The sequence below is a fragment of the Nicotiana tomentosiformis genome, chromosome 4 (assembly GCF_000390325.3).
Source record: "Nicotiana tomentosiformis chromosome 4, ASM39032v3, whole genome shotgun sequence".
Taxonomy (NCBI): domain Eukaryota; kingdom Viridiplantae; phylum Streptophyta; class Magnoliopsida; order Solanales; family Solanaceae; genus Nicotiana; species Nicotiana tomentosiformis.
Genome location: NC_090815.1, coordinates 65,927,120 through 65,952,185, shown reverse-complemented (window position 1 = coordinate 65,952,185; position 25,066 = coordinate 65,927,120). Strand labels below are relative to the sequence as shown.

General features: G+C 38.7%; 1 protein-coding gene across 1 annotated transcript; it reads right to left on the bottom strand.

Annotated features, from left to right (window-relative positions):
* Positions 1-1,883: 1,883 nt before the first annotated feature.
* Positions 1,884-24,592, bottom strand: LOC104106710 (uncharacterized). The gene is made up of 7 exons (XM_070199832.1): positions 23,869-24,592; positions 22,202-22,304; positions 22,005-22,070; positions 6,147-6,320; positions 5,974-6,070; positions 3,146-3,279; positions 1,884-2,205 (listed from the first exon to the last, which is right to left on the bottom strand). The coding sequence occupies exons 1-6, from the start codon at positions 24,422-24,424 to the stop codon at positions 3,157-3,159; spliced, it is 1,119 nt and encodes a 372-aa protein (XP_070055933.1). The 5' UTR covers positions 24,425-24,592; the 3' UTR covers positions 1,884-2,205; positions 3,146-3,156.
* Between the last annotated feature and the right edge of the window lie 474 nt (positions 24,593-25,066).

Here is a 25,066-nt window from a genome sequence, read left to right as displayed (position 1 = left end):
ATGGGACACGCTATTTGGTCGCCCCCATTTAACTTGTACACGATTTTTAAAAGAAGTTTAACTTCAGACCTTTATTCTTAATTGTTGTGAAAATGAAGGTGACGGTGGATTTACATGGTGTTTGCGACTAGGTTTGAAGGTGGTTTATAGTGTTTTACAGTAGTGAGATAATGTAGCGCTCCTCTCTTTGCTACTGCTGGGTGTCTTTTCTTCTTCCTCTTAGTTGTAAATTGTGTTTTTTAGATTTGTTGTTGTTTTGACAAATTGATAATTGGAGTTGGTTCTTTATGATATTTGAAAGTTATATTTTAGTTTTGAGCTCATTTTTGAGTAGATTTGGGTGTTGAATCGTGTGTTGAATTGTTGAAATTCGAAAAATAAATTTCTGTTTCTGGTCAATTTGCACTTCAGACTAAAGTGTTAAGTGCATGCAAAAATTAGCTGCACTGCAGACCAATTAAGTCTTAAGTGCATCTTAAATGCATTTTTTGCATTTCACACTAAAAAAGTCTTAAGTGAATGGAAAAAGTAGTTGCACTTAAGACTAAAACAGTCTTTAAGTGCATCTAAAATTTGCAATTTCAGGTCTGAATTTTTCCAACTTCAAACTCGCTAAGTCTGAAACTGATCCTAAAACGGATAAACTTGTAAAGTTTTGTGCAATACGTTATGCGAATATAACTTCAATGATAATCCAAAACTGGGTATATATATAAATTTCCTTTGTGCGTAGAACTTAAACTCATTTTTGATATAGAGCTGAGTCTCTAATTGAATATGTTTTTGGCTTTTCCTTGCACACTATTATCGTCCAATGATGGAGGATACGATAGCTGTAATTAAAAACACAGGTGGATTGTGTTGAAACTGCTCAAAATGTCCCTCAATTATAAACACATCAGTTCGTTGTGAAATGAAATAACCAATAAGAAAAGAGGAACATTCAGATTATCTGAATAGACATGGTTTCACACTGAGCTTTAATTAAACAGAGTTTTTTTTTAAGGATTATCCACTAGACAGTGTGCGTTAGTGCTAATTTTTTCCACATCCAATAACTCTAGTGCTTGAACTCAAGGAAGCACCAATATGAAATGACAGTTATTAATGGAGTCTAATGATAACAACTAAGCGGTAAGGTGAACTTCAATTATAATCTTTCTTTTCAATACGATTGTGTTCTAACCAATTTGCGCGCACCTCTACGATTTCACCAAGTACCCGCTACTAATTATTATTGTAGGCTAATGATAACAACTAAGCGGTATGGTTAACTTCAGTTAATCTCTCTTTCTTCTTTTTTTTTTTAATGATGATAGCATCCGATTTAGCTTGTCAACTCCTCGACTATTTCACCGGACACTTGTTGTACCACCACAACCGAATAACTACACAATGCTCGATGGAAAGAAATCATCTAATGTTTTTTACTTTCGCTGAAATTTAAATCTAAAATCTCATATTTTCTTTTATAGACCACTAGACCACACTTAGGTGCAATTACTACAATCTAAGTTATCTATTTCACAATTTTTTGTACGTACAAGTAATACCTATTTAACACTTGAGAGTACCATGCCTGTTCAAAGGTTATCCAATTACAAGCCCCAGCTTAAAATAATAACTACTTGAAACAAGACCTAGTTGATTCTCTTGTTCATTTTTTGTGAAGCCTGAAAAAATTGTTGAGTTTATTTTCTTGACAATAAATTTATTGGAAACTTAACTTCCAATCAAAAACAAAAATCCGTTTCTTTAACAGTAAGCTTACTCGTATCAAGAACAAATATCCGTTACCTGAATAGTAAATTTACTCGTATCAACACGCCATATCACTTGGGTCAGTTGAAAATGACAGGAACGTGCCAGACTGAACAACAAGATGGCACGCAACTTCGAAGGTAGGATTAAAAATAATTATGTTTAGAATTAAAAACAATTCGGAGACTGAAAATACAGAAATTGGATGGCTAAAACAAATGTTGTGCATGTAAAGTTTGTCCCACTAGAATTCCTCTACAAAATAATGGAAGATCCTGAACTAGCATTATATTGTCGAAAATGGTTGATCAAGGCGATTACAAAGAAAACTATCTGATAAATAAAATTTTGATGTCTCACCACATGTATCTTTTGGTGAGACTCGCATAAAAATTTCCAAACTAAAAAGTATCATACACGAGTAACTTGAGAGCATGAGCCATCCTGCAAACCCAAAAAGAAAGTCCACTAAGAAAGTAATGCAAATATTTGCACGTAAATAAGCAGAAAGAAAAAGCAACAAGTTTCTCGAGATGTCCAAGTCATATGATCCAGAATTACCACTCCCTCAATTGGGTTAAAGGAAATATTGATGTCAGTGTAAACAGATGAAACTGTATGTCGGAATGAAATTGCACATTGTGGCTGTTGATTGATATACTGAAAAGGCAAAATCCTGGACAAAAACAGATAATGCAACTACTGTACTTTATTTTACAGTCTTTAGTTTTCCCTTTCAAAGACACTGGTCATATTTCAGTCACTTGGTGATACACCCCAAGAGTCGAGAAAAACTGAGAATTGCACTCCCAACATTTCTACAACTTTCAGTTTGCCCTTAGTGACCCCAGTGTACCAAAAGGAAAAAGAATCTAAATCAAGTCAGCATACCCAACTTCACTGGTTATGTAAAATATTCATCCTAGCAAAACACATCAAATAAAAAATTTCAAATGATTTAGAAGAACTAATTGACAATTAGACCGTCAGATTGCTTCAGCAGTTCCATTCGTAAATGCAAGACAAGAAGTTAAATATATCAGTAGAATCTATAGATCTATGACAATGGAAAAGAACAGTCATTGCAGCACAAATGAAAAATGCAGATTCAAAGTGTTGAAGACATAATTTAAATATATAAAAGTAGGCTTACTCTTAACACTTTAAGCTTTTAGATGAGGTGATCACACACTTCAATATGGTATCACAAAACAGATAGCGGTCTCACCACCATCTATCATCAAAAAGAAATTTCTATGTGCTCGACTCATGAAAAAAATTCAAGCCCGCACGTGAGAGGGCTTGTTGAAGGCATAATTTAAATAACTAAAAGTGGGTGTTGCCTAACAACTTAAGGGTTAGAAAGTAGAAAGGCCATCCTTACCTAGCCCTGAACTAACGAAACTCATCATGGTATTCATAGTCTTCGTCATCCTCGTTAAATATTGCACTATAGAACACGTATGGGCTATCAATCATCTCTTTTAGAGTAAGCCTTCCATCTTTATCTGCATCAGCCTGAGAGAAAACATAGCAGAATTATTTAACACCACTATTTCCCACTCAGTTACTACACAATCAGCAAAGAAGAATAATGTGCATTCTGATTCGATATTGTTTTAGAACATTTCGGTTTTACATGTGACATTAAGATTCAATCATATCAAGGTTTTTTGGTTAACTAGTACACAAAAAGAACAAAACTGGGGAACTTGTAAAGTGAAATTTCCTTAATATATTTCACATTCTTCATTTTAACCAATAAGAATAAGAGTTTCTCCTTGCAATCTTCTTTAAACGTGCATATAAGAAAAAAGAAGAGACACACCATTACATTGTAATGTTCACCAATAACAAGAGACCAGTACTTTCCACGAGATTCATTAATGTATACTGAAATTGAGAAAATTGGCCACAGAGTGTACAATCTAGGGGTGGCAAAATTAACCCAAACTCATTTGACCCGCCCAACCCGACCAAGTTTTAATGGGTTTGGGCTAGAAGGATTTTGAAAATGGGCTAGCCTAAGTTAACCGATCAAAAATCATCAGCCCAAATGGACCCATGATGATGCCCAACCTTGACCTACGGAAATGCTTAATCTTAGAGTTCTACCTTGACCCATGTTCTGAAAAATATTTTCTAATTTTCCCATGTTTTGTTGGTTTAAATGTTTGAAAAATATTTTCTTTATGAATTCGTTTTTCCCCAATTGGAGGAAAATGTTTTCCCTATCAAGAAAAGGAAAAATATTTTCCAAAACTCTTTTTCAACCTTCCCCATCTCCACCAACCCCCACAACCCCACTCCACCCACCACCCACCTCCCCTACCCCACCTCCATCCACACCTCACCCCTACTCTCACCCACCCAACCCCACCCCTACCCCCGACCCCCACCCTAAATATATAAAATATTATTTAGAGTATTTTCTTTTCATGATGTAGAAAAAGTATTTTCTTTCGTTTCAACAAAATGAGTACTTTCTTTTCACGATGTCGAATGATTTATTTAACTAACTGTTGTTGACAAAATAATCATCAAACATGAAAAACATTTGAAAATAAAGAAGAAACACATTATCACAACTGAAAAAATAACAAATAAAATTTATATCAATAAAATAAAATACGGGTACTGAGCTATTTTTTAGGTATCGAAATAAAATAAAAGAAAGTACTCATTTTGTGAAAAGAAAATATTTTTTCTACATCACGAAAAAAAGTACTTATTTTATTGAAATGAAAGAAAATACTTTTTCTAAATCATAAAAAGACAGTATCATTTTTGAAAAAGAAAATACTTTTTCTACAACATGAAAAGAAAGTACTCATTTTGTGAAAAGAAAATATTTTTTCTACATCATGAAAAGAAAATACTTATTTTATTGAAATGAAAGAAAATACTTTTTCTACATCATAAAAAGAAAATATTCATTTTGTTGAAATGAAAAATTAAAAAAAACTACTATATCTACAACATTAAAAGAAAATACTTTTTTACAACAGGAAAATAAAATATAATTTTGTGAAAAAGAAAATAATTTTTCTATATCATGAAAAGAAAGTACTCTTTTTGTTGAAACAAAAGAAAATATTTTTTCTACGACATGAAAAGAAAGTACACATTTTATGAAAAAGAAAATATTTTTTCTACATCATTTTTGATAAGGAATTTATATAGTACTTATTTTATTAAAATAAAAAAAAATACTTTTTCTACATCATAATTTTTTTTTATTTTATTGAAATAAAAACGAAAATACTCTATCTACAACATTAAAAGAAAGTACTCTAAATAATATTTCTATTTAGGGGTGGGATGGAGGTTCAGCGGTAGGGTGGGGGTTGGAGTGGTGAGAGGGCGGGAAGTTGTAATTTTACTACTTTTTTATTATTCTGATCTTTGTTAGTATTATAAGATGAACTATCAAATAAGATTCTAAATCCAAATTGATGAAAGAAATCATTTGGCATGAGTTGACATTTATTCCAAAACATAAGATAAAGTTGAGAATATGCAAAGATTTGGGTCAATTTGGGCCGGTTGGATTACAACCCATTGTTTAGCACATCTTGACCCAGTCTATCTTAGCCTAAGTGAACATTGGGCAGGGTTGGGCAATGACCCATTTAATGAGTCTACCCATCTTAACCAGCCCAAACAACCCATTTGCCACCCCTAGTACAATCCAACTAAAACCTAAGCTTTAGAAGCATTGTTACATCCCAGAATAGACGGAATTGTTTGAATTGTTAACTTCACCTACTAATCCTGGATGACTTGGAAGTTATGCCGTTCACAACAATTTGCAAACAGCATAAAAAGTAAAAGCAAATAGCACCTGAATACCGGATTAGGCGCAAACTTTTTTTATGACAATAAATTTTGAGAAAAAACAGACAGACATTATTCAATAATAGTCATAAAGAAAAGATTATCAGGTAACTTTTAGAGATGCAGAAAGGACTGGATGGAACACATAACTACATAAGTGTACTTCGGATATATTTTGCACAGCATTACAAGAAGGCAATTTTATCCTTCAAAATTCTAGCTGTAGCTCCTCAGCAGGCAAAAAGTAAATCAATAGCAGCAGTTTGGTTATAGGCTTATATAAGGCAGACATGCAAGTGCTTATTGGTAACAGCAAGCAGTAATGACCAAATTCAGCATTCTATTGGAATAGGCATTTGGATCGAGTGAAAATACCTGCTGTATGATGTAATCTGCTTGTTGTTTGGCATAATAACGCTCTGATGGATGAAGCTTTCCAATTATAGGTAGCAATTCAGCGTCTGACAAATATCTGCATAACATCAAATTTCAGGATTGTTGATGGATTTACTCGAGACAATTATTGAAAGAGATGTCTAGTTTCTTACCCATCTCCATCTTTATCAAGCTCAGCAAACAACTTTCTAGCCGGAGACTCTTGTGAATCCTCAGAATGATGAGAAGAATCATGACTCTCCTCATCATAGTTTCTCACTAAGTCAAACAGCCCATGAAAGAACTCTTTGAAGTTAACCTTACCATCTTTGTCACTATCTCTCTCCCTGAAATTATATGAGAGCCAAAAAAAGAAATGAAATGATTATAAACAATGTTCACCTACGAAAGGCAGCTTAGCTACAGAAAATTATCCGTTAAGGTTCATTAATAAACCAAAGATTAGTAGAATCTCCAATAATGTACCAAACCTACATTTTAATGCACATATACAACTGTAACATTTATCCTATACAAAACTATACTTGCATCTTATACAATACAAGTTCTTAAGAAAGGCCATGAGCTTGCCTCTGGAGCATGTTAGAATATTTAAGTTTAAATTGACATCCGATTGCTATTTCTAAAAGCTGGAGCTGCTAAAGTCATTGTTTACAATTCTTTTTTATTTTGGTGCTTCAGAGCTATGTCGCCCGGATTCGGGTGCGGGTACCAGATACAGAATACAGGTGCGGATCTAGAAGTTGAATTCTTGATCACATAAATTTTAGGTTTCGGGGGCACAGATCCGAGTACATCTACGGGTGCTGAGATACAACAAACAAATGAATATACAACATGTATAAGTATATATTTCAATTAATTAAAGTTATTGAACAAAAACTAATAAAATTTAATTCATTACAAACACCAAATATCTTTTTCATGAGATATTTCGTCTAATAGCAAAATGTTATCATACTTTATATAACTATAAACATATGACTTAAACCAAAACCAAATAAAATACCCATTTAATCTATATTTTTTTGTCATAGATGTAGTCAAAGTACCCAGGATAAGTTGACTAAATCCATAGCCATATTAATGAATATACAAGCTCAAATCCTGATGCTAGAGAAGCACAAGTGGAGGCCATGTTTCCTACAACAATGGAGGATTATTGGGCTCACGAAGATGCCAATGGATTTGGAGAATTAGGCCACGAATTTAAAATACTTACACTAGTTAGCCTTAGTCCAATTGAGGCCCAAGAATCTCAAGAAATTAAATAAGTCCAAGAATCCATTCAAAATTAGGATTTCTTTTCCTAAAAGATTAGGATTTCTTAATTCTCGTTTCGGTAGGATTATATTTATATTTCTAGTCAAACTAGGATTGTTAGTTGGTATTCCATTCCTACTAGAATTCTTTTTCCTATATTAGTTAGCATAGGTTTTTCTTAGCCTTATTTTTATTCTAGTTTAAATAAGATTAGTTTTCCTTAACCTTATCAATTTTACTCATTGTAAGGTCTATTTAAAGAGCTCAATATGCTGAAAATAATTGTTAGATAGTTATGTAAATAACCCTACTCCCAAATGAATAGGAGTAGAATATGTTTTGTACTCCCTTCGTTTCAATTTAGATGAGCTAGTTTGACTCAGCACGAAATTTAAGAAAAGAAAAGAAGACTTTCGAAACTTGTGGTCTTAAAAGCTTAAGGGATAAAAGTTTTGTGCAGCCATGACATTTGTGTAGTTATAAAAGCTTCTCAGTAAGGGTAAAATAGATAAAATGAAGAGTTTAAAGTTGAATTATTTCCAAATTTAGAAATGTGTCATTTGTTTTGGAACAGACTAAAAAGGAAAGTACCTCATCTAATTTGAAACGGAGGGAGTATATAGTTATAAATAGGGCTATTATAAAACGCTTAACAGATTATTAATAATATATTTTCTCCCGTACTTTCTCACATGGTATTAGAGCATCTGTGAGAACTTTATCGTTGTACATAAATTCCAGCGACTCCGAGAAAAGAACTCAGTCAACCGGAAACCCTTTTTCCGGCAAAAACAGGTCTGTCTGCAGGAACAATAGTATTCGTCAGTGTTGTGCAAAAACCAACACCACCACGAAGTAGATCAGCCTCCGGCGACCAACTCTCAAAAGAAATCTCCGGCAGAAAAGTACCCACGCGCCCTCACGCACCGCCGGAAGTATTTCTCCAGTGAAGTTCCGACGTCCACGCGCCGGCGGGTGAGGCTGTTTCCGGCCAGTTTTTGGAAAAACTTCTTCAGGACAGTCTGTTCGACTCGCAATTCCGAGCCTAACCATTAAATTTAAATCAAATTCCAACCACTTTTATATTTTTCCGGCGTAAACAGTAATTTTCAGAAAAAATTATGCTTTTTCCGACGTGAACATTATAATGTCATTCGTATCAAAAGCCTTTGATCCAATGCATTGAATCCAATCCAGATGGTTTCTTTACCGGATTATATTGAGTTCCTTCAGTACAAAGCATGTAAACAGACAACTTCAGAGATAGCTTCCGTTGTTCAAACAGGAGTAGCGTGACTTGTGTCTCTCAATCTTCAACCTCCGAGTCTTGGGTCACTGATTCAGGTGCATTTGATCACATTTCTGCTAATAAATCTCTTTTCACTACTATATCATGTTCTCAATCTCTTCCAATAGTCACAATGGCCAATGGGTCTCAAACTGTGACAACATGAATAGGTCAAACAAGTCCACTTCCTTCCTTACCTTTAGATTCAGTTCTTTATGTTCCCGGTAGTCCTTTTAATCTCATAGCCGTTAGTCGCTTAGTCAAATCACTTAAAGGCTCTATTTTATTTCTTGATGACCTTGTTTTTATACAGGAACGGAGTTACTGCCTTCCTTCTAATCGGTTCGAAGAGAAAAGGAAACAATAAAGGTTCACTATCATTGGTGCTTCCCCCTACACGTATATTGGAGTGAGAGCGGGCGCTAGCTTCCTAAACAGGATTTTCTATGAGGTTACGGGACGGATCATTGGTACCGGACGTGAATCAAATGGACTTTATTACCTTATCCTTGCAAAATCACATGGACTCACATCTTGTCTTCCTTCAACTTGTCTTGTTACTGATTCACCAAATTTATTTCATAAACGGTTGGGACATCCCAGTTTGTCAAAACTTCAGAAAATGGTACCTGATTTATCTCACTTGTCCACTCTAGAGTGTGAGTTATGTCAGCTCGGTAAGCATACTCGCTCTCGTTTACCTCGGTGTCCTGATAATCGAGCAGAGTCACCTTTCACTTTAGTCCATTCAGATGTTCGGGGTCCTAGTCGAGTCAGTTCTACCTTGGGATTCCGCTACTTTGTCAGTTTCATTGATGATTATTCCAGGTGCACTTGGATATTTTTGATGAAAAATCGATCTGAGTTGTTTTCTATTTTCCCGACCTTCCACGTTGAAATTTAAAATCAATTTGGGGTTTCTGTCCGCACATTACGTAGTGATAATGCCCTAGAGTATTTATCTTCCCTATTTCAACAGTTTAAGAACTCTCATGGCATCATTCATCAAACATCTTGTCCATACGCATCTCAACAAAATGGGGTAGCTGAAAGAAAGAACAGACATCTCATTGAAACTGCTCGTACCCTACTTATACAATCTCATCTTACGTTGCGTTTTGGGGGGATGCAGTTCTCACATCTTGTTATCTTATTAATCGTATGCCGTCCTCAGCTACCCAAGATCAAGTTCCATTCTCTGTCTGGTTTCTCCATTCACTTTTGTTCTCTCTTCCACCCCGTGTCTTTGGGAGCACGTGTTTTGTTCATAACCTTACTCCAGGAAAGGATAAGTTAGCTCCTCGTGCTCTTAAGTGTGTATTTCTAGGTTACGCGAGAACGCAAAAGGGATATCGATGCTATTCACATGACCTCCAGCGGTACATTATGTTTGCTGATGTTACCTTCTTTGAAACTCAATCATACTTCACAGGTCCAAGCGATCACTTAAATATTACTGAGGTGCTATCAGTTCCATCTTTTGGGGATTCAGTCACTATCTCCCATTCATCTTCCTCCATAACTCCAGCTCCACCACCTACAGCTCCAGTTTCAGCTCCAGCTCCAGTTCCAGTTCCATCACCTAGTCCCGTTCAACCTTCTACAGCTCCATCACTCCTAACTTATCATCGTCGTCTGCGCCCAGCATTAGGCCCAGTTGATTCACGTCCTGCACCTGAACTTGCTCCTACTGCGGACTTGTCTCCTCCTAGTCCACTGATTGCACTTCGAAAAGGTATATGGTCCACACTTAATCCTAATTCCCATTATGTCGGGTTAAGTTATCATCGCCTGTCATCACCCCATTATGCATTTATATCATCTTTGTCATCTGTTTTCATCCCTAAGTTTACACGTGAAGCACTGTCTCATCCAGGATGGCGACAGACTATGATTGACGAGATGTCTGTTTTACATACGAGTGGTACTTGGGAGCTTGTTTCTCTTCCTTCAGGTAAATCTATTGTTGGGTGTATGTAGTCAAAGTTGGTCCAGATGGCCAGGTCGATCGACTTAAGACTCGTCTTGTTGCCAAAGGGTATACTCAGATATTTGGGCTCGATTACTGTGATACTTTCTCTCCTGTGGCTAAGATAGCATCAGTCCGCCTTTTTCTATCCATGGTTGTTGTTCGCCATTGGCCTCTCTATCAGTTGGACATTAAGAATGTTTTTCTTCACGGTGACCTTGAGGATGAGGTTTATAAAGAACAACCACCTGTTTTTGTTGTTTAGGGGGAGTCTAGTGGCCTTGTATGTCGGTTGCGACGGTCCCTCTATGGTCTAAAGCAGTCTTCTCGAGCCTGGTTTGGTAAGTTCAACACAGTTATTCTGGAGTTTGGCATGACTCGTAATGAAGTTGATCACTCTGTATTTTATCGACATTCTGCTTCAAATCTCTGTATTTATCTAGTGGTTTATGTTGATGATATTGTTATTACCGGTAATGATCAGGATGGTATTACTAAAGTGAAGCAACATCTCTTTCAGCACTTTAAGACTAAGGATCTGGGCAAATTGAAGTATTTTCTGGGTATTGAGATTGCTTAGTCTAGCTCAGGTATTGTGATCTCGCAACGGAAGTATGCCTTGCACATTCTTGAGGAGACATGAATGACAGGCTGTAGACCCGTTGACACTCCTATGGATCCGAATTCTAAGCTTCTACCAAGACAGGGGGAGCCGCTTAGCGATCCTGCAAGATATAGGCGGTTGATTGGTAATTTAAATTACCTCACAATGACTAGACCTGACATTTCCTTTCTTGTGAGTGTGGTGATTCAGTTTATGGATTATCCCTGTGATAGTCATTGGGATGCAGTTGTCCGCATTCTTCGGTATATAAAATCAGCTCCACGCAAAGAATTATTATTTGAAGATCGAGGCCATGAGCAAATTGTTGGATACTCAGATGCTAACTTGGCAGGATCACCTTCTAATAGACGTTCTACGTCTGGATATTGTGTTTTAGTAGGAGGTAATTTGATGTCTTGGAAGAGCAAGAAACAGAATGAGGTTGCTCGATCTAGTGCAGAAGCAGAATATCGAGCAATGGTTGTGGCAACCTGTGAACTAGTATGGATCAAACATTTGTTCAAGGATTTAAAATTCCGTGAGATCAGCAAGATGAAAATTGTGTGTGATAATCAAGTTGTCTTTCATATTGCATCAAATTCGGTGTTCCATGAGAGAACTAAACACATTAAGATTGACTGTCACTTCGTCTGAGAAAAGATACACTCAAGAGATATTGTTACAAAGTTTGTGAAGTCGAATGATCGACTTGCAGATATTTTCACCAAGTCCTTCACTGGTCATCGTATTAGTTACATATGTAATAAGCTCGGTACATATGATTCGTATGCACCGGCTTTAGGGGAAGTGTTAGATAGTTATGTAAATAACCCTAGTCCCACATGAAATATGAGTAGAATCTCACAAGTGGGGTTTGGGGAGGGTAGAGTGTACGCAGATCTTACTCCTACCCCGAGAGAGGCTGTTTCTGGGAGACCCTCGGCTCAGAGACAATAGATCCGTAACAACAACAGAAACCAGAAAAATAATATTAGCAACGTGAGAGACAACAAATAAATGGGAAAGCAATAACACAAATATTATGCAAAAGTGTGAAACACAACATAAACCGTTAGCAGTCCTAGACAAAACACTATCAGACTAGCCGGTACAAAGAGAAAAAACGTTCGACTACCCCTTAACCTACAACCCTAATGCTCGACCTCTACACCTTCCTATCAAGAGCCATGTCCTCGGAAATCTGTAGCCGCGCCATGTCCTGCCTTATCACCTCGCCCCAATACTTCTTAGGCCGCCCTCTACCTCTTCTCATACCTGCCAAAGCCAACCGCTCACACCTCCTAACCGGGGCATCTAGGTTTCTCCTCCGCACATGCCCGAACCATCTAAGTCGCGCTTCCCGCATCTTGTCATCCACCGGAGCCACGCCCACCCTCTCCCGAATATCTTCATTCCTAATCTTGTCCAGCCTAGTGTGCCCGCACATTCATCTCATCATTCTCATTTCTGCTACTTTCATCTTCTGGATGTGTGAATTCTTGACTGGCCAACACTCAGCCCCATACAACGTGGCCGGTCTAACCACCGCTCTATAGAACTTACCTTTAATTTTCGGCGGCACATTCTTGTCACACAGGACTCCAGACGCTAACCTCCATTTCATCCACCCCACCCCAATACGGTGCGTAACATCCCCGTCGATCTCCCCATCTCCCTGGATAATTGACCCTAGGAACTTGAAACTTTCTCTCTTGGGGATGACTTGTGAGTCGAGCCTCACTTCCACGTCCGCTTCCCCCGTCACGTCGCTTAACTTACTATAACGATCCGACCGGTCATTTTACTTTCTAGAACCTCGTTCCCCCAAATAAGACTCCACATATGTGCTTTTACTATTTTATGACTTGCGGGGATGGTTAGTTCGTGATTGGGAAGTGTTCAGGTTGAAATCGGAACACTTGGTTCCATGGTTTGGCTTTAAAAGGCTAAGTTTGACTTCGGTCAACATTTTGAGTAAACGACATCGGAATCGGGATTTGACGTTTCCAATAGGTTCGTATGATTATTTCGGACTTGGGCGTACGTTCGGATCGGGTTTTGGACGACCCGGGAGCGTTTCGGCGCCTAATAGTGAAAGTTGACTCTTTGAAGGTTTTAAAGTTCTTTAAATTTGGTTTGAATTAGGATTTGGCGCTATCGAGGTCCAATTGTAATTCCGAGACCGGGAATAGTTCCGTATGGTGATTTAAGACTTGCACGCAAAATTTGATGTCGTTCTGAGTAGTCTAAGTATGTTTCGGCGCATTCGGAGTAAGTTGGAAGAACTTGAAGTTCATAAGTTGATTCGAATTAGTTTAGGGTGTGATTCTTAGTTTTGATGTTGTTTTACGTGTTCCGAGGGTTCGAGCGAGTTCGTTTTATGATTTCAAACTTGTTGGTATGTCTGGGCGAGGCCCCGGGGGCCTCAGGTGTCAATCGAACTAGGCACAGACCAAGTTTGGACTTGGAAGAAGAGCTGAAGCACCAGGTTTCTGGTGTAACCGCACCTGCGGAGGGCTAGCCGTAGGTGCGAGCTCGCAGAAGCGGCGCATCCCAGGCTGCCCAGTGTTCGCAGAAGCGACAAGGTGACTGCACCTGCGGATGCGCAGGTGCGAAGAGGGGGGTCGCAGAAGCGAAAGGAGTCGCAGGTGCGACAAGTTCGCCGCAGAAGCGGGACCGTAGAAGCGATCTCCCGCCCGCAGAAGCAAAACCAGCCAGCCTCAGGCACCTCCACAGAAGCGGACATTGGTCTGCAGATGCGGCCTAGCGACCGCAGGTGCGAAATCGTTGGAGGCAGTGTGGTTCTTTTAAAACGGGACTTAGGCTATTTTGAATGCATTTATTGCACACTTGGGCGATTTTGGAGCTTCAAAAAGGGGGATTTCAACCTAGCTATTGAAGATAAGTAATTTCTACCTAATGTGAGTTTAATACATAGATTATGGGTAGATTTTAACATGTAAATTTGTGAAAATCATGGGTTTAGATGAAAACCTAGGTTTTTGATAAAAATGGGATTTAACCACGAAAATGGTTATGGAATTTAGTGAAAATTATATATTTGAGTTCATGAGGTTATGGGTAACAACTTTCTTCAAAGATTTCCGGAATTCGGGCACGTGGGCCCGGGGGTGAATTTTAGGAATTTCTTCAATTAGGGTTGGGAAATCACTTTAATAGTTAGGATATGAACTTTTGAAGATGTATTGATTATTTTATATAACATTTGACTAGTTTCGAGTCGTTTGGCACCAAGTTGAGGGTTTAAAGCACAATTGTGGACCGGAAAGTAAGCTTTGAGACGAGGTAAGTCTCTTTTCTAACCTTGTAAGAGGGAATTAACCCCATAGGTGAATTGAATTAATATGTGCTTCTAATTGTGGGGAGCTACGTACGCACGAGGTGACGAGAGTCCGTACGTAGCTACTAATCATGCTTATGTCCGGGTAGTTTAGGACCCCAAATCATGTTATACTTGCGATGTTTGCACCCTACTTGTAATTTAAGTACTAAACCATATTGGAACTTGATAAAGGAATTGTAAAAGGTCGAATTTCATTTACTTGAGTTTTGGACGGGTTACTTGACCGTTAATGAGAATTTGTGTTTTCTTTGAATATTATCCTCTTAATAATCTTTGAATCGGTTGTTTATAAAGTATTTTCTCTTCTTGTGGAGCGGGCCGAACGCCTCGGTAATAGAATAGATACATATATGGTTCGTGACGTTCGACCCTCGGCAGTGCACAGTTTATATATTTGTATGTTGGATCGTGTCGTACGACCTCGGCATAATTCGTGCGTAATAATTCTTGGAGCTCAATTGTAATTGATATTGTTTCATTGGCTTGAGAGATAAATTTGTTAAATGATGGAAATTAATTTGGGATTTACTATTAGTGAAAGAATTGTTTATTTATTTCTTGTTATTGAGTTTTGAGCTATATTTCTATAATTCATGCTTAATTATAATTTCGGTATTTATTGTTAGCCTATAGTAAGTGTCGAAGTCGACCCCTCGTCACTACTTCTTCGATGTTAGACTAGATACTTATTTGGTATATGTTGTTTATGTACGCACGCTACACTTCTGCACTAATCGTGCAGGATCTGAGCCAGGTGCATCTGGCTATCAGTCCGGCCCGCATCCTTGATTTCTTCGAGACTTAGCGGTGATCTGCCTTCCGAGCCCGTTCTGCAGCACTCAAAGTCTTCCTTTTGTTTTTACTTTCTGTCTATTTCACTTCAGACAGTAGTGTAGTATTTTTGTATATTCTACTAATAGCTCATACGCTTGTAACACCTGGTCTTAGAGATCATGCTAGTAGACACATGATGATTTTTGGATATTTACTCATCTCATTTGCTCTTAAAATTATTTATCTCTCATTTTATTTAAACTTTTATTTCCTATTTATGCACTAAATAAAAATCAGCTATTTCTAAAATGTTAAAAGAAACAATCACATGGTTAGTTTACTGTTGGCTTGCCTAGCGGTAACGTTGGGCGCCATCACGGCCTATAGGAGGAATTGGGTCGTGACACTTACACTCCAAAATCCAAATACTCCGTCCTAGTCCTACTCAACTTGAAACCTTTAGACTCCAGGGCCTGCCTCCATACCTCCAGTCTCCCATTAACGCCGCCTTGTGTATCATCAATCAGAACTATGTCATCAACGAACAACATACACCATAGCACCTCCTCTTGAATATGGTGTGTCAGTGCATCTATCACCAGGGCAAATAAAAACGGGCTTAGCGCAGATCCTTGGTGTACCCCCATAACCACCGGAAAAAGCTCTGTGTCACCTCCCACATTCCTAACCCGAGTCATAGCTCCATCGTACTTATCCTTTATCGCCCTAATATAAGCTACCGGTACACCTTTCATCTCCAGGCATCTCCAAAAGACGTCCCTAGGGACCTTGTCATACGCCTTCTCTAGGTCAAAAACACCATATGCAAATCCCTTTTCCTATCCCTGTACTGTTCCACCAACCTCCTGATAAGGTGGATAGCTTCCGTAGTAAAACGACCTGGCATGAACCCGAACTGGTTTTCCGATATAGACACCGCCCTCCTTACCTAGTAACTTGATACCCTTATAGTTGTTACAATTCTGAATATCACCTTTGTTCTTATACAGCAGAACCATCGTAATCCACCGCCACTCATCTGGCATCCTCTTCGTCCAGCCACTCCAAGCCTGCACTACCCATATACCTCCAAAATTCTACTGGAATCTCGCTTGGTCCAGTCGCTTTGCCCCGACTCATCTTACGCATCGCTCCCACGACCTCCTCAACCGTAATACGCCTACAGTACCTAAAGTCTCGGTGACTCTCGGAGTGCCCCAATTAACCTAGCACGATGTTTTCGCCCCCCCTCTTCATTCAGAAGTTTATGAAAGTACGACTGCCATCTTCGCTTAATCTGGGCCTCTTCCATCAATACTCGACCTTCCTCGTCTTTGATGCACCTCACTTGATCCAGGTCGCGAGCCTTCCTCTCTCTCGCTTTGGCCAGCCGAAATAACTTCTTGTCCCCACCTTTGCACCCTAGTTCTAAGTTGCTCCGACATGGCAGTTTAGGTACTGCACCCGTGTCAACACGACAATAGTGTGGGTGTGGGTATGGGATCCGTACCGGATATGGTCAAACGATTTGGGGTACTTTGACCAGAACGGACGGAAAAATTCGAGACGAGATACAATTTGATTCCCGAAATCAGAACCAAAACTAGAAAAAATTTGAAGAAAATAGCATATCTTATCTAGGAAATCAATCCTTTACTAATCTAGAACTTGAGAATAAAAAAATCAACACTTTACAAGCTATACGTAAGTATTCCACAAAATTTCTCAGATAACTTTATATTTTTATTTTTTTGAATTATTTTTAGCCGGATCCCCGCACTCGTATCCGTACTAGAATCCGTGTCCCCGAATCTTACAATTTACATCTCGAAGGATCTGACCTCTAGATCCGCACCCGTGTCGGACGCCCGCACCCGTGTCCGAGCAACTTAGCCCTAGTTCCTCATACAACCGACCGAACGCAGCAGTCTTAGCCTCCATGACCGCTACTTTCGCCTCCTTCCTAGCTTCCTTATATCTTTCTCTGTTCGCTCTTCTCTGCTACTCGTCGGTGCTCTTTACAAACTTAAGGTAAGTCGCTTTCTTTGCTTCCACTTTACCTTGGACCACGTCATTCCACCACCAGTCGCCTCGGTGCCCGCCAGAGTAACCCTTCGAGACCCCCTAACACCTCTCTCGCCACCTCCTTTATACAGTACGCCGTCGCCGTCCACATAACGCTAGCGTCCCCACCACTCTTCCAGGCTCCCATAGCCGTCAGCCGCCCCTCCAACTCCCCCGCATTATCCTTAGTCAAAACTCTCCACCTGATCCTAGGTTGACCCCGAACAAACCTCTTCTTCCTCTTTATCAAGATACCGACGTCCATCACCAGGAGCCTATGTTGTGTCGCGAGGTTCTCACTCGGGATCACCTTACAATCCTCGCACAACCCCCTATCATACCTCCTGAGGAGGAGATAGTCAATCTGAGCCTTAACCACCATACTCCGGAAAGTAACCAAATGCTCCTCCCTCTTCGGAAAAATAGAGTTCACGATCACTAACTCAAAAGTTCTAGCGAAATCCAACAGTGAAGTACCACCTCCGTTCCTATCCCCAAGGCCGAAGCCACTGTGCACCTCGCCAAAGCCACCAGCAGACAAACATATATGACCATTGAAATCCCTTCCTATGAATAACTTCTCCGTAGGCGGAACACCCCGCACCACCTCATCCAGCGCATCCCAGAAGCGCCTTTTAACCTCCTCGTCCAAGCCCGCTTGCGGCGCGTAAGCGCTAATGGCATTCAAAGAGGTCCCTCCAACTACTAACTTAAGCGTCATCAATCTGTCATTCACCCGCCTAACCTCTACCACTGACTCTCTGAGCTCCCTATCCACCAAAATACCCACTCCGTTCTTGCCCTTGACACTTCCAGAATATGTGTTGTATATAGTTATAAATAGGCTTATTGTAAAACACTTGACATATTATTAATAATATATCTCTCGTGCTTTCTCACAATAAACATTGGTGATTAGTTTTTCTACGCTCTTGCTTCAAAAATGTGATTTACTTTTTATTTCATTGTTCTTCCTTTATTCAACGCTTCTTGCAATCTTGCGGCATTAAAGAACGTGTGGGTGAGGTATCTTTTCATCTTACATTCTTCTAGCGTAAGTTTGAAGAACTCTTTCGCTAGTTTTGTGAAAAACTTTAGCAGGGTGCTTTTGTTTTTCTCTCTTCTTTGTGCTTGAGAGGTGCAAAACCTTGAAAGTATATCACATACCAAATTATGTCGATGGGGCAGGGATTTTGAAGGATCCGAGCAACATAACTTCAGAGTTGTGCATAAACTTCCAAATGCTTTATCTTCCTTTCGCATCCGCTTTTTTCTTTGCTTAAAAATATTGGCGAATCCACTTCGATGATACATGCTTAGGTTCTCAAACCACTTTAAAAGCTCAAAGTCATTTCTAGCATGTAGATAAGTTTATATGATTGGCAAAATGGTCTCGTGGCCACCTAAACTTGTACCCATTTTTCAACCCGGTAAACAAACTTATAACTTTCCATTTGAACACCACAATTTGATCAAAACACATATTTTAAACACCTCCACCAGAGCATGATCCTCAACTGTGTTGACGAGAATGACACATCACATGGTAAGCCTTTTATTGTTTGACATGTGTAACTAGTCACTCCATTTTCCAAAAAAAATTCATTTATCAAAATTTTACATTCTTTATCTTTCTCTTCTTCTCCATCACTATCGAAAGCATTTCATGGTGAACCATTGCACGACTTGAAGGTCCAGAACCACTAGCTTCGTCTACCACCACCAAAAGCTCCAGCCATAAATATTAATTAAACCCTAAACTAATAAAATTTTAATGTCAAACAATTTTCCATGGCGCAAGCAAAACTGGAAAATTTCTTTGCCAACTTTGATCTAGTGTTTTGATTTCAATTATAAAATGCTCTAACCGCCAAAAATATCTCTTTTACAAAAAAATCAACCCCAATATACATTAATTACTTCCACCATTATTGTAAACATTTCACTGAAAAGGATAGATCTTGTATAAGAAGTGAGAAGTTAAGGGAGACGGGTGTGGGAAGAAAGGAGGTAGCGTTTGAAATGTAGGGATATAAAAGGGGAGGGGGAAAATGCATCAGGAGAGAAAGTGGTTAGGGTGCTAGGTAGGGATGGCAATGGGGAGGGGCGGGGCGGGTGCGGCAAAACCCACAAAAATTTCAACCCGCCCCGCATAGTTATTTTTTCAGTTTTCAACCCGCCCCGCCCTACTTAATTTTTTTTCTTTTTTTCTTTAATTTTTTTTCTAAAACAAACTAGTTTGACATTTTATTATTTTATAAAATGGAGAGTTTATTAGAATCACATAAACATAAAACTGAGAGAGTATTACGTTGATCTACCAAAATAAATGGGTTACTATTATTTCCCATTACTAATACGAAATTTTGACTTATGTAATATCATTTTGGTGAGACTTATGCAAATTGGTTAATTATAAATCAAAATAGTATTCGTGCTAGTGAAGAAGAATGTGAAATTGTAGTTGAAATGATTGCTTTGTTTCAAAAAAGATAAAATTCAAAGTTGCCCTGCATTAAACCCGCAACCCGCCCCGCCCCGCTTTAAAAATTTTAAAAATTGTTTTAACCCGCCCCGCCCCGCATCAGCATAAGAATAAACCCGTCCCGCCCCTGCTCTGCACCCGCACCATTGCCATCCATAGTGCTAGGATGGAAAGAGGGGAGGGGGTGAGGTGGAGAAAGAAAAAAAGGGAGGCGTGAGGGAGATGAAGGGTTTTTTTTTTGTTCTTTTCCTTTCTATTATTAATTTCTATTTTTGGTTTAAGTTTTTTGTTTTATAAAATATTATGTTCACGCGCCTATTCTGTGTGATTGGCACGCGTTATTGCCATATCAATTACATCACTGTCACATAAGCATGGTCAATGTCAAAGGTGTTTATTAATGTGCAAATAGTTAAGTTGATGTGTTCAAATGGGAAAGTTGTAAGTTTGTTTACCGGGTTGGTAATTAGGTGCAAGTTTATGTGGCCCAAAGGCCATTTTGCCTATATAATTTTATGACCTGATTCTATTGCCCTTTGACGCCCTGCTTTGGAAGAAGGAAAGAAAGAAGGAAAAGAAAGGGAGAGATAACAAAAAGAGAAAGAAAAAGTTGAAGGAAAGATGGAAGAAGCTCTTAATGTTTAAAAAAAAAAAAACATGGTAGCTATCAAGCATCTCGCAATGTAGTTTCCCTTTAGATCATGTGATGTGAACTGTATGATAGGTTTAAATATAAAGACATCTGGAGGTTATCCTGATTGAGGCACAAGGTTTTTTGCTCACGTTAGCATCTAAACCATACTAATTATGCTTAATTGTGGAACGAGGAGAAGAATCAAAGTTCCACTCAGATTTGACGAAGAGCGACTGTAGTGTTACCACTGTGTGACCAAAAGATTACGAGTTCAAGCGGCGGAAACAACCACTTGCAGAAATGCAATGTAAGGCCGTTTACGACATGGTCCAATCCTTCCCTGGACCTCGTGCATAGCAAGAGCTTAGAGCAAGGGCTGCCATTTTCTTTTCCGGATCTGACAAAATCTGGTTGCAAAAAGAGAATAAACAAAGAAATAACACAGAGCAGATTAAATAATTATCACAGGTAATGAGATCCAATTTTCAAACATCCGAAGAGGACATTTAAGTTGCTAAAAGAAGCTGAAAAAATGGCACACAACAAGGTTTAGCAGAGATGACATTAACATAAAAGACTGATGCCATAGCAAGGAGGGCAATTGGATATGTTGGAGGAAAAGTCAAAGTAAGAAGTGATTGTAAGGAAACAAAAAACACAGCAACAGTAGGGATGCAGTTAAAGAGGGAGATAACAAGGCAAACCTCTTGCGCATGACAGGAAATTTTCAGCAAGAAAGTTTGTTCTCAAAATACTGGATCAAGGCAGAGAGCCAGAAACTAATCTCCGAGAAGAATTTGAGTGCCTCTTTTATTGCTCTGGATCAGGAAGGAAGGATCTGTTGATCTCAGGGTTTGGCTAATTAGGTAGGTATAATATGACCAACTCCTACCTTCTGGTACAGAAGGGGTCAGTATGGCTTTCTTCCGACACTTATGGAGAGTCATCAAGGCAAATGTCGTACAGGCAACTCTTTTCCCCAGAAAACGGGTCCTTGAGAAGAGCATGAATAAAACAAATTCAACTTAAAATCTTTTTTTGGGATATCCATTTTCCTGGAGGGACAGATAAGATATCCCTACATACCAACGTTTTGATACCACCAGGTACAGGGAAAAGAAGTCCAAGTTATCCAAAAAAGTGAAAAACTAGAGCAGAGAAGACTTTGAACTTCAGAGATAAAAAGAATAGCGTACAGGAAGGAAAGAGCAGTTGATCTTTTGGGGGGGGGGGGGGGCTAATTAGGTCGCTTGGAATCTAAAGATTATTCGATGTCAAAATGGTCGGATCAGTTGAAATGAACATACAAAATGCCTTGTTGAGCTTGATATGGATTCTTCTGAAAGTTCCTAAATATCATTCTGTTTAATTTTCCCAGCCAGCTCGAAAAATCATGACACCAAACAAAAGAGCGAATGAAAAGAACAACTGATGGAAGGTACAACACATAGCATTGGCACATTAACAACAGCTAAAATAGACCATCGTACACGAGAAAAAAAAAATCAGCAAAATGATCGAAGCTCTTATTTAAGAAAAATGTTAAAGCAGCAAATTTGCTGAACCTTATTTCCTCCTTGCATAGCCAGTTGAGTAGTTTGGGGTTTCTGGTGTCGGCGGGATGTAGAAAGCTATGAGATCACAAGAAAGCAAAAAGTTATTGGATGAGATGAAATCCTCAAATGAAGTTCAGAGAACTATTAAGAAAAGGAGCTTAGGTTAGTAAAAGCTAAAAGGTTTTCCTGGCCTAGTAGAAACTTACTCATTGAATTCAGTAATGTTCAGAAGTCCATCTCCATCTACATCTGATGCATTAAAATGATCTTCTTTCCACCAGCCCATATCATATCCAAAAGAACTGTTATCTGTTGCAGCATAACCACATAAAATTTGTCAAAGAGTAAGGGGGAGGATGAAATATATCTAGAAAGGGAGCAGATATGCACTTCAAACACTGTGATTGCGGTGAATTACTAAATCAATGGCCAAAAAATAGCTTCTCTATAAGTAATGAAACCCTATTAACCGTAGTCAGCACGAAACAATGGAACCCATGAATGGACTGAAATGATTCAAGTTTAAGTAGAAAGACATGGGAAGCAAAATAAGAAGCAACTTGTTTGTGCTCTTAATGTAAAATGCACCCAAACAAAAAAGAAGAAAGTGAATAGCATGTCCACATTAGTCAAGCATATAACATATTCAAGAGTCATTCAGAAACCACTGAAAGGACATTGAATCTGTGTAGAAAACGAACAAATCAAGCAATGAGTATCCTCATCTTTCTCTTTTTCCACTAGCTAATGAAGAATTCTCTTTTCTGTCTTTCTGAGATATAAAGCAAATATAGGACTTTAGGTTGTCATTCCCCAAAACCTGCGTGAATGCGGGATGCTTTGTGCACCGGCTACCCTTTTTCTAAAGCAAATATAGGACTTTGCTGAGAAGGGAGTCCAAAAGAAAGAATATAACTGAGAAAATGTGAGGCGAATCTAATTCAGCCACAAAGAAGAAAACAAAGAAAGGGTTAAGAAATATCAAGCTTATTAAAACAAAAATCTACAACCTCTGCAATACAGAATAAGAATCTTATTTTTAAACTAGTGTTTTCAAGCCTTTCTCAAAGGAAATAAAGTAAAAGGAGCGGAATAGAAGGCTTGAAGTTCTTATGTTCTTTGTTAAATGAAGATTGAACAAACAAGGATTTGTGTCAAAAAGTGCAATTACCAACGAACAAAGTTTCAGACGATGCCCAGAGAATGACATACCAATCGCTCTACATGAAAAGGTAAGCATTCAAGCATTCACCATATCGAAAGATCCAAGCAAAAGCCTAAAACAATTTCTAGAAAGTTTCTTCAATTAATGTAAACTGCAGTAGTACTTGGGGAACATGAATGGTACAATTTATCATATTCAGCAAGCTATTACTACAAATTTAATAGATCACATCAGGTGTAGGGGTAGCTGCTTCAAGGCAGTTGACCTATAACGTGCTTGTGACCTTAAATGTAGGCCATAAATCAATTGAAGAAGGTGAAATACTTAGCATCCACAGAGCCCTTTATTCAAACCATTTGACCAATGCCCCCCCCCCCACCCCTCCCATGCGGCCACGCCACACGCATCCCTGACCTTACATCTAACTTTGATATCCTATGAAACAGCTTCACCAGGTCTAAGATAAACAGCGATGGAAACAATCAATTGAGAGACCGTTACCGATACAAATTTTAATAACCTCCTAAGATAGTAGACTAGAGCTCCTTCCTATTGTAATAGTAGACTAGAGTTCCTTCCTATTGTAAAAACAGGTAAAGATTTGACAAAATACGAGGCAAGGACTTTATAGTTAAACAAACAGTAACATGAATAAACTGATAAGAAGCAATGCAGGATACTAAAAAGAAGAGCTTTTTAGAAAGTGACCTGAATTGCGAACCCAACTGGGCGGCTCATACTCAGAAAAAGAGACAAAAGCATCATGATTCTTGTCATGAACCTCCATCTCCCTCTCAGTCCGATGCAACACTTCCTTCCTACTCTGCTCAAGATTCCACTCAGTCAACTCATGCTCACTCACGAAGCCATCAGATGGGTCCACATCAATCTTTGGGAACAACAACACAAGCCTATCAGTGACATTGAACTTGTCTTCATCATTCAGATAGTCTTCAGCATCCATAAAGTCTTCCCATTCAGGCTGCGATTCTTCACCAGGAGCATGTAATTCTGGATGGTGGGTGTCAATGTACCGCTTCTCCCATTCCTTATCCTCACGTTGTCGCTCTATTTTAGCCACTAAAGGGTCAAAAGGAATGCGTTCATGTTCGTGGTGAATATGTTGGTCAAAAGTGAAGTTGGAGCGAACCTTGAGCCGGCGATGCCCATGTCGCTTACCAGCTTTGTTGGAAGGAGATTGAGAGATGAGGAGTAGGAGGAGCACAGCAATTGTGATGTAGATTATTACTGAAGCTTTCCCCATCTCCTCATCAAGAAGCAAACAAGCAGACGAGATCTTGAACACTATTTTTATTTACCGATAATACAATACAATTAGTTGACTACGGAATTTTTGTTTGTAGAATGTGAAAGTGATTGGGACTCTTCTTCAACTCAACCTTTATAAGTATAATAATAATATGAATATGTAGATCTAAAAAAGGGAAGAGCTGCGCTGGAACCAAAACTAGGGGAAAGAGTACAAGGAAATTGACATGGTTGGGGCCAATCAACTCGCGACATGTCAAACGGATTGTCCCCTCTGTTTGATGCTACGTGCTGATCAATCTCCTTTGTTTTTTCTTCTTTTTTCTTTGGTTTCTTTATGCTTTTTTAGACCGTTTGTAATAGAGTTTTTGACTAATATTGTTCCTTATCTTTGAAGGTATATTTTGATTCCTCAAATATAATCTTGAGTATATGTAAGTATGCTAAAGTGAAGCACCTTTAGTCTCACTGACACAATATGTTCAAAAACTAACGGTGTTACCCAACTCTGATTCATGAAACAAATCTTTTGCTCTGAAGCAAAACGTTTCCTATCCTTTTATTGGATAACGCAAATTATCACTTTTATTCCTCATTTTTAGAAAATGTCTTCTAAAATTTTGACCTTAAAAATATC

What these genes read in the sequence shown, in the direction of transcription:
- LOC104106710 (XM_070199832.1), bottom strand. Translation starts at nt 24,424, where the DNA reads ATGGGGAAAGCTTCAGTAATAATCTACATCACAATTGCTGTGCTCCTC. An exon ending in AACATTACTGAATTCAATGA is followed by an intron (nt 22,071 to 22,201) that starts GTAAGTTTCTAC and finishes GTGATCTCATAG; the next exon opens with CTTTCTACATCCCGCCGACA. An exon ending in CTATGCAAGGAGGAAATAAG is followed by an intron (nt 6,321 to 22,004) that starts GTTCAGCAAATT and finishes ATATAATTTCAG; the next exon opens with GGAGAGAGATAGTGACAAAG.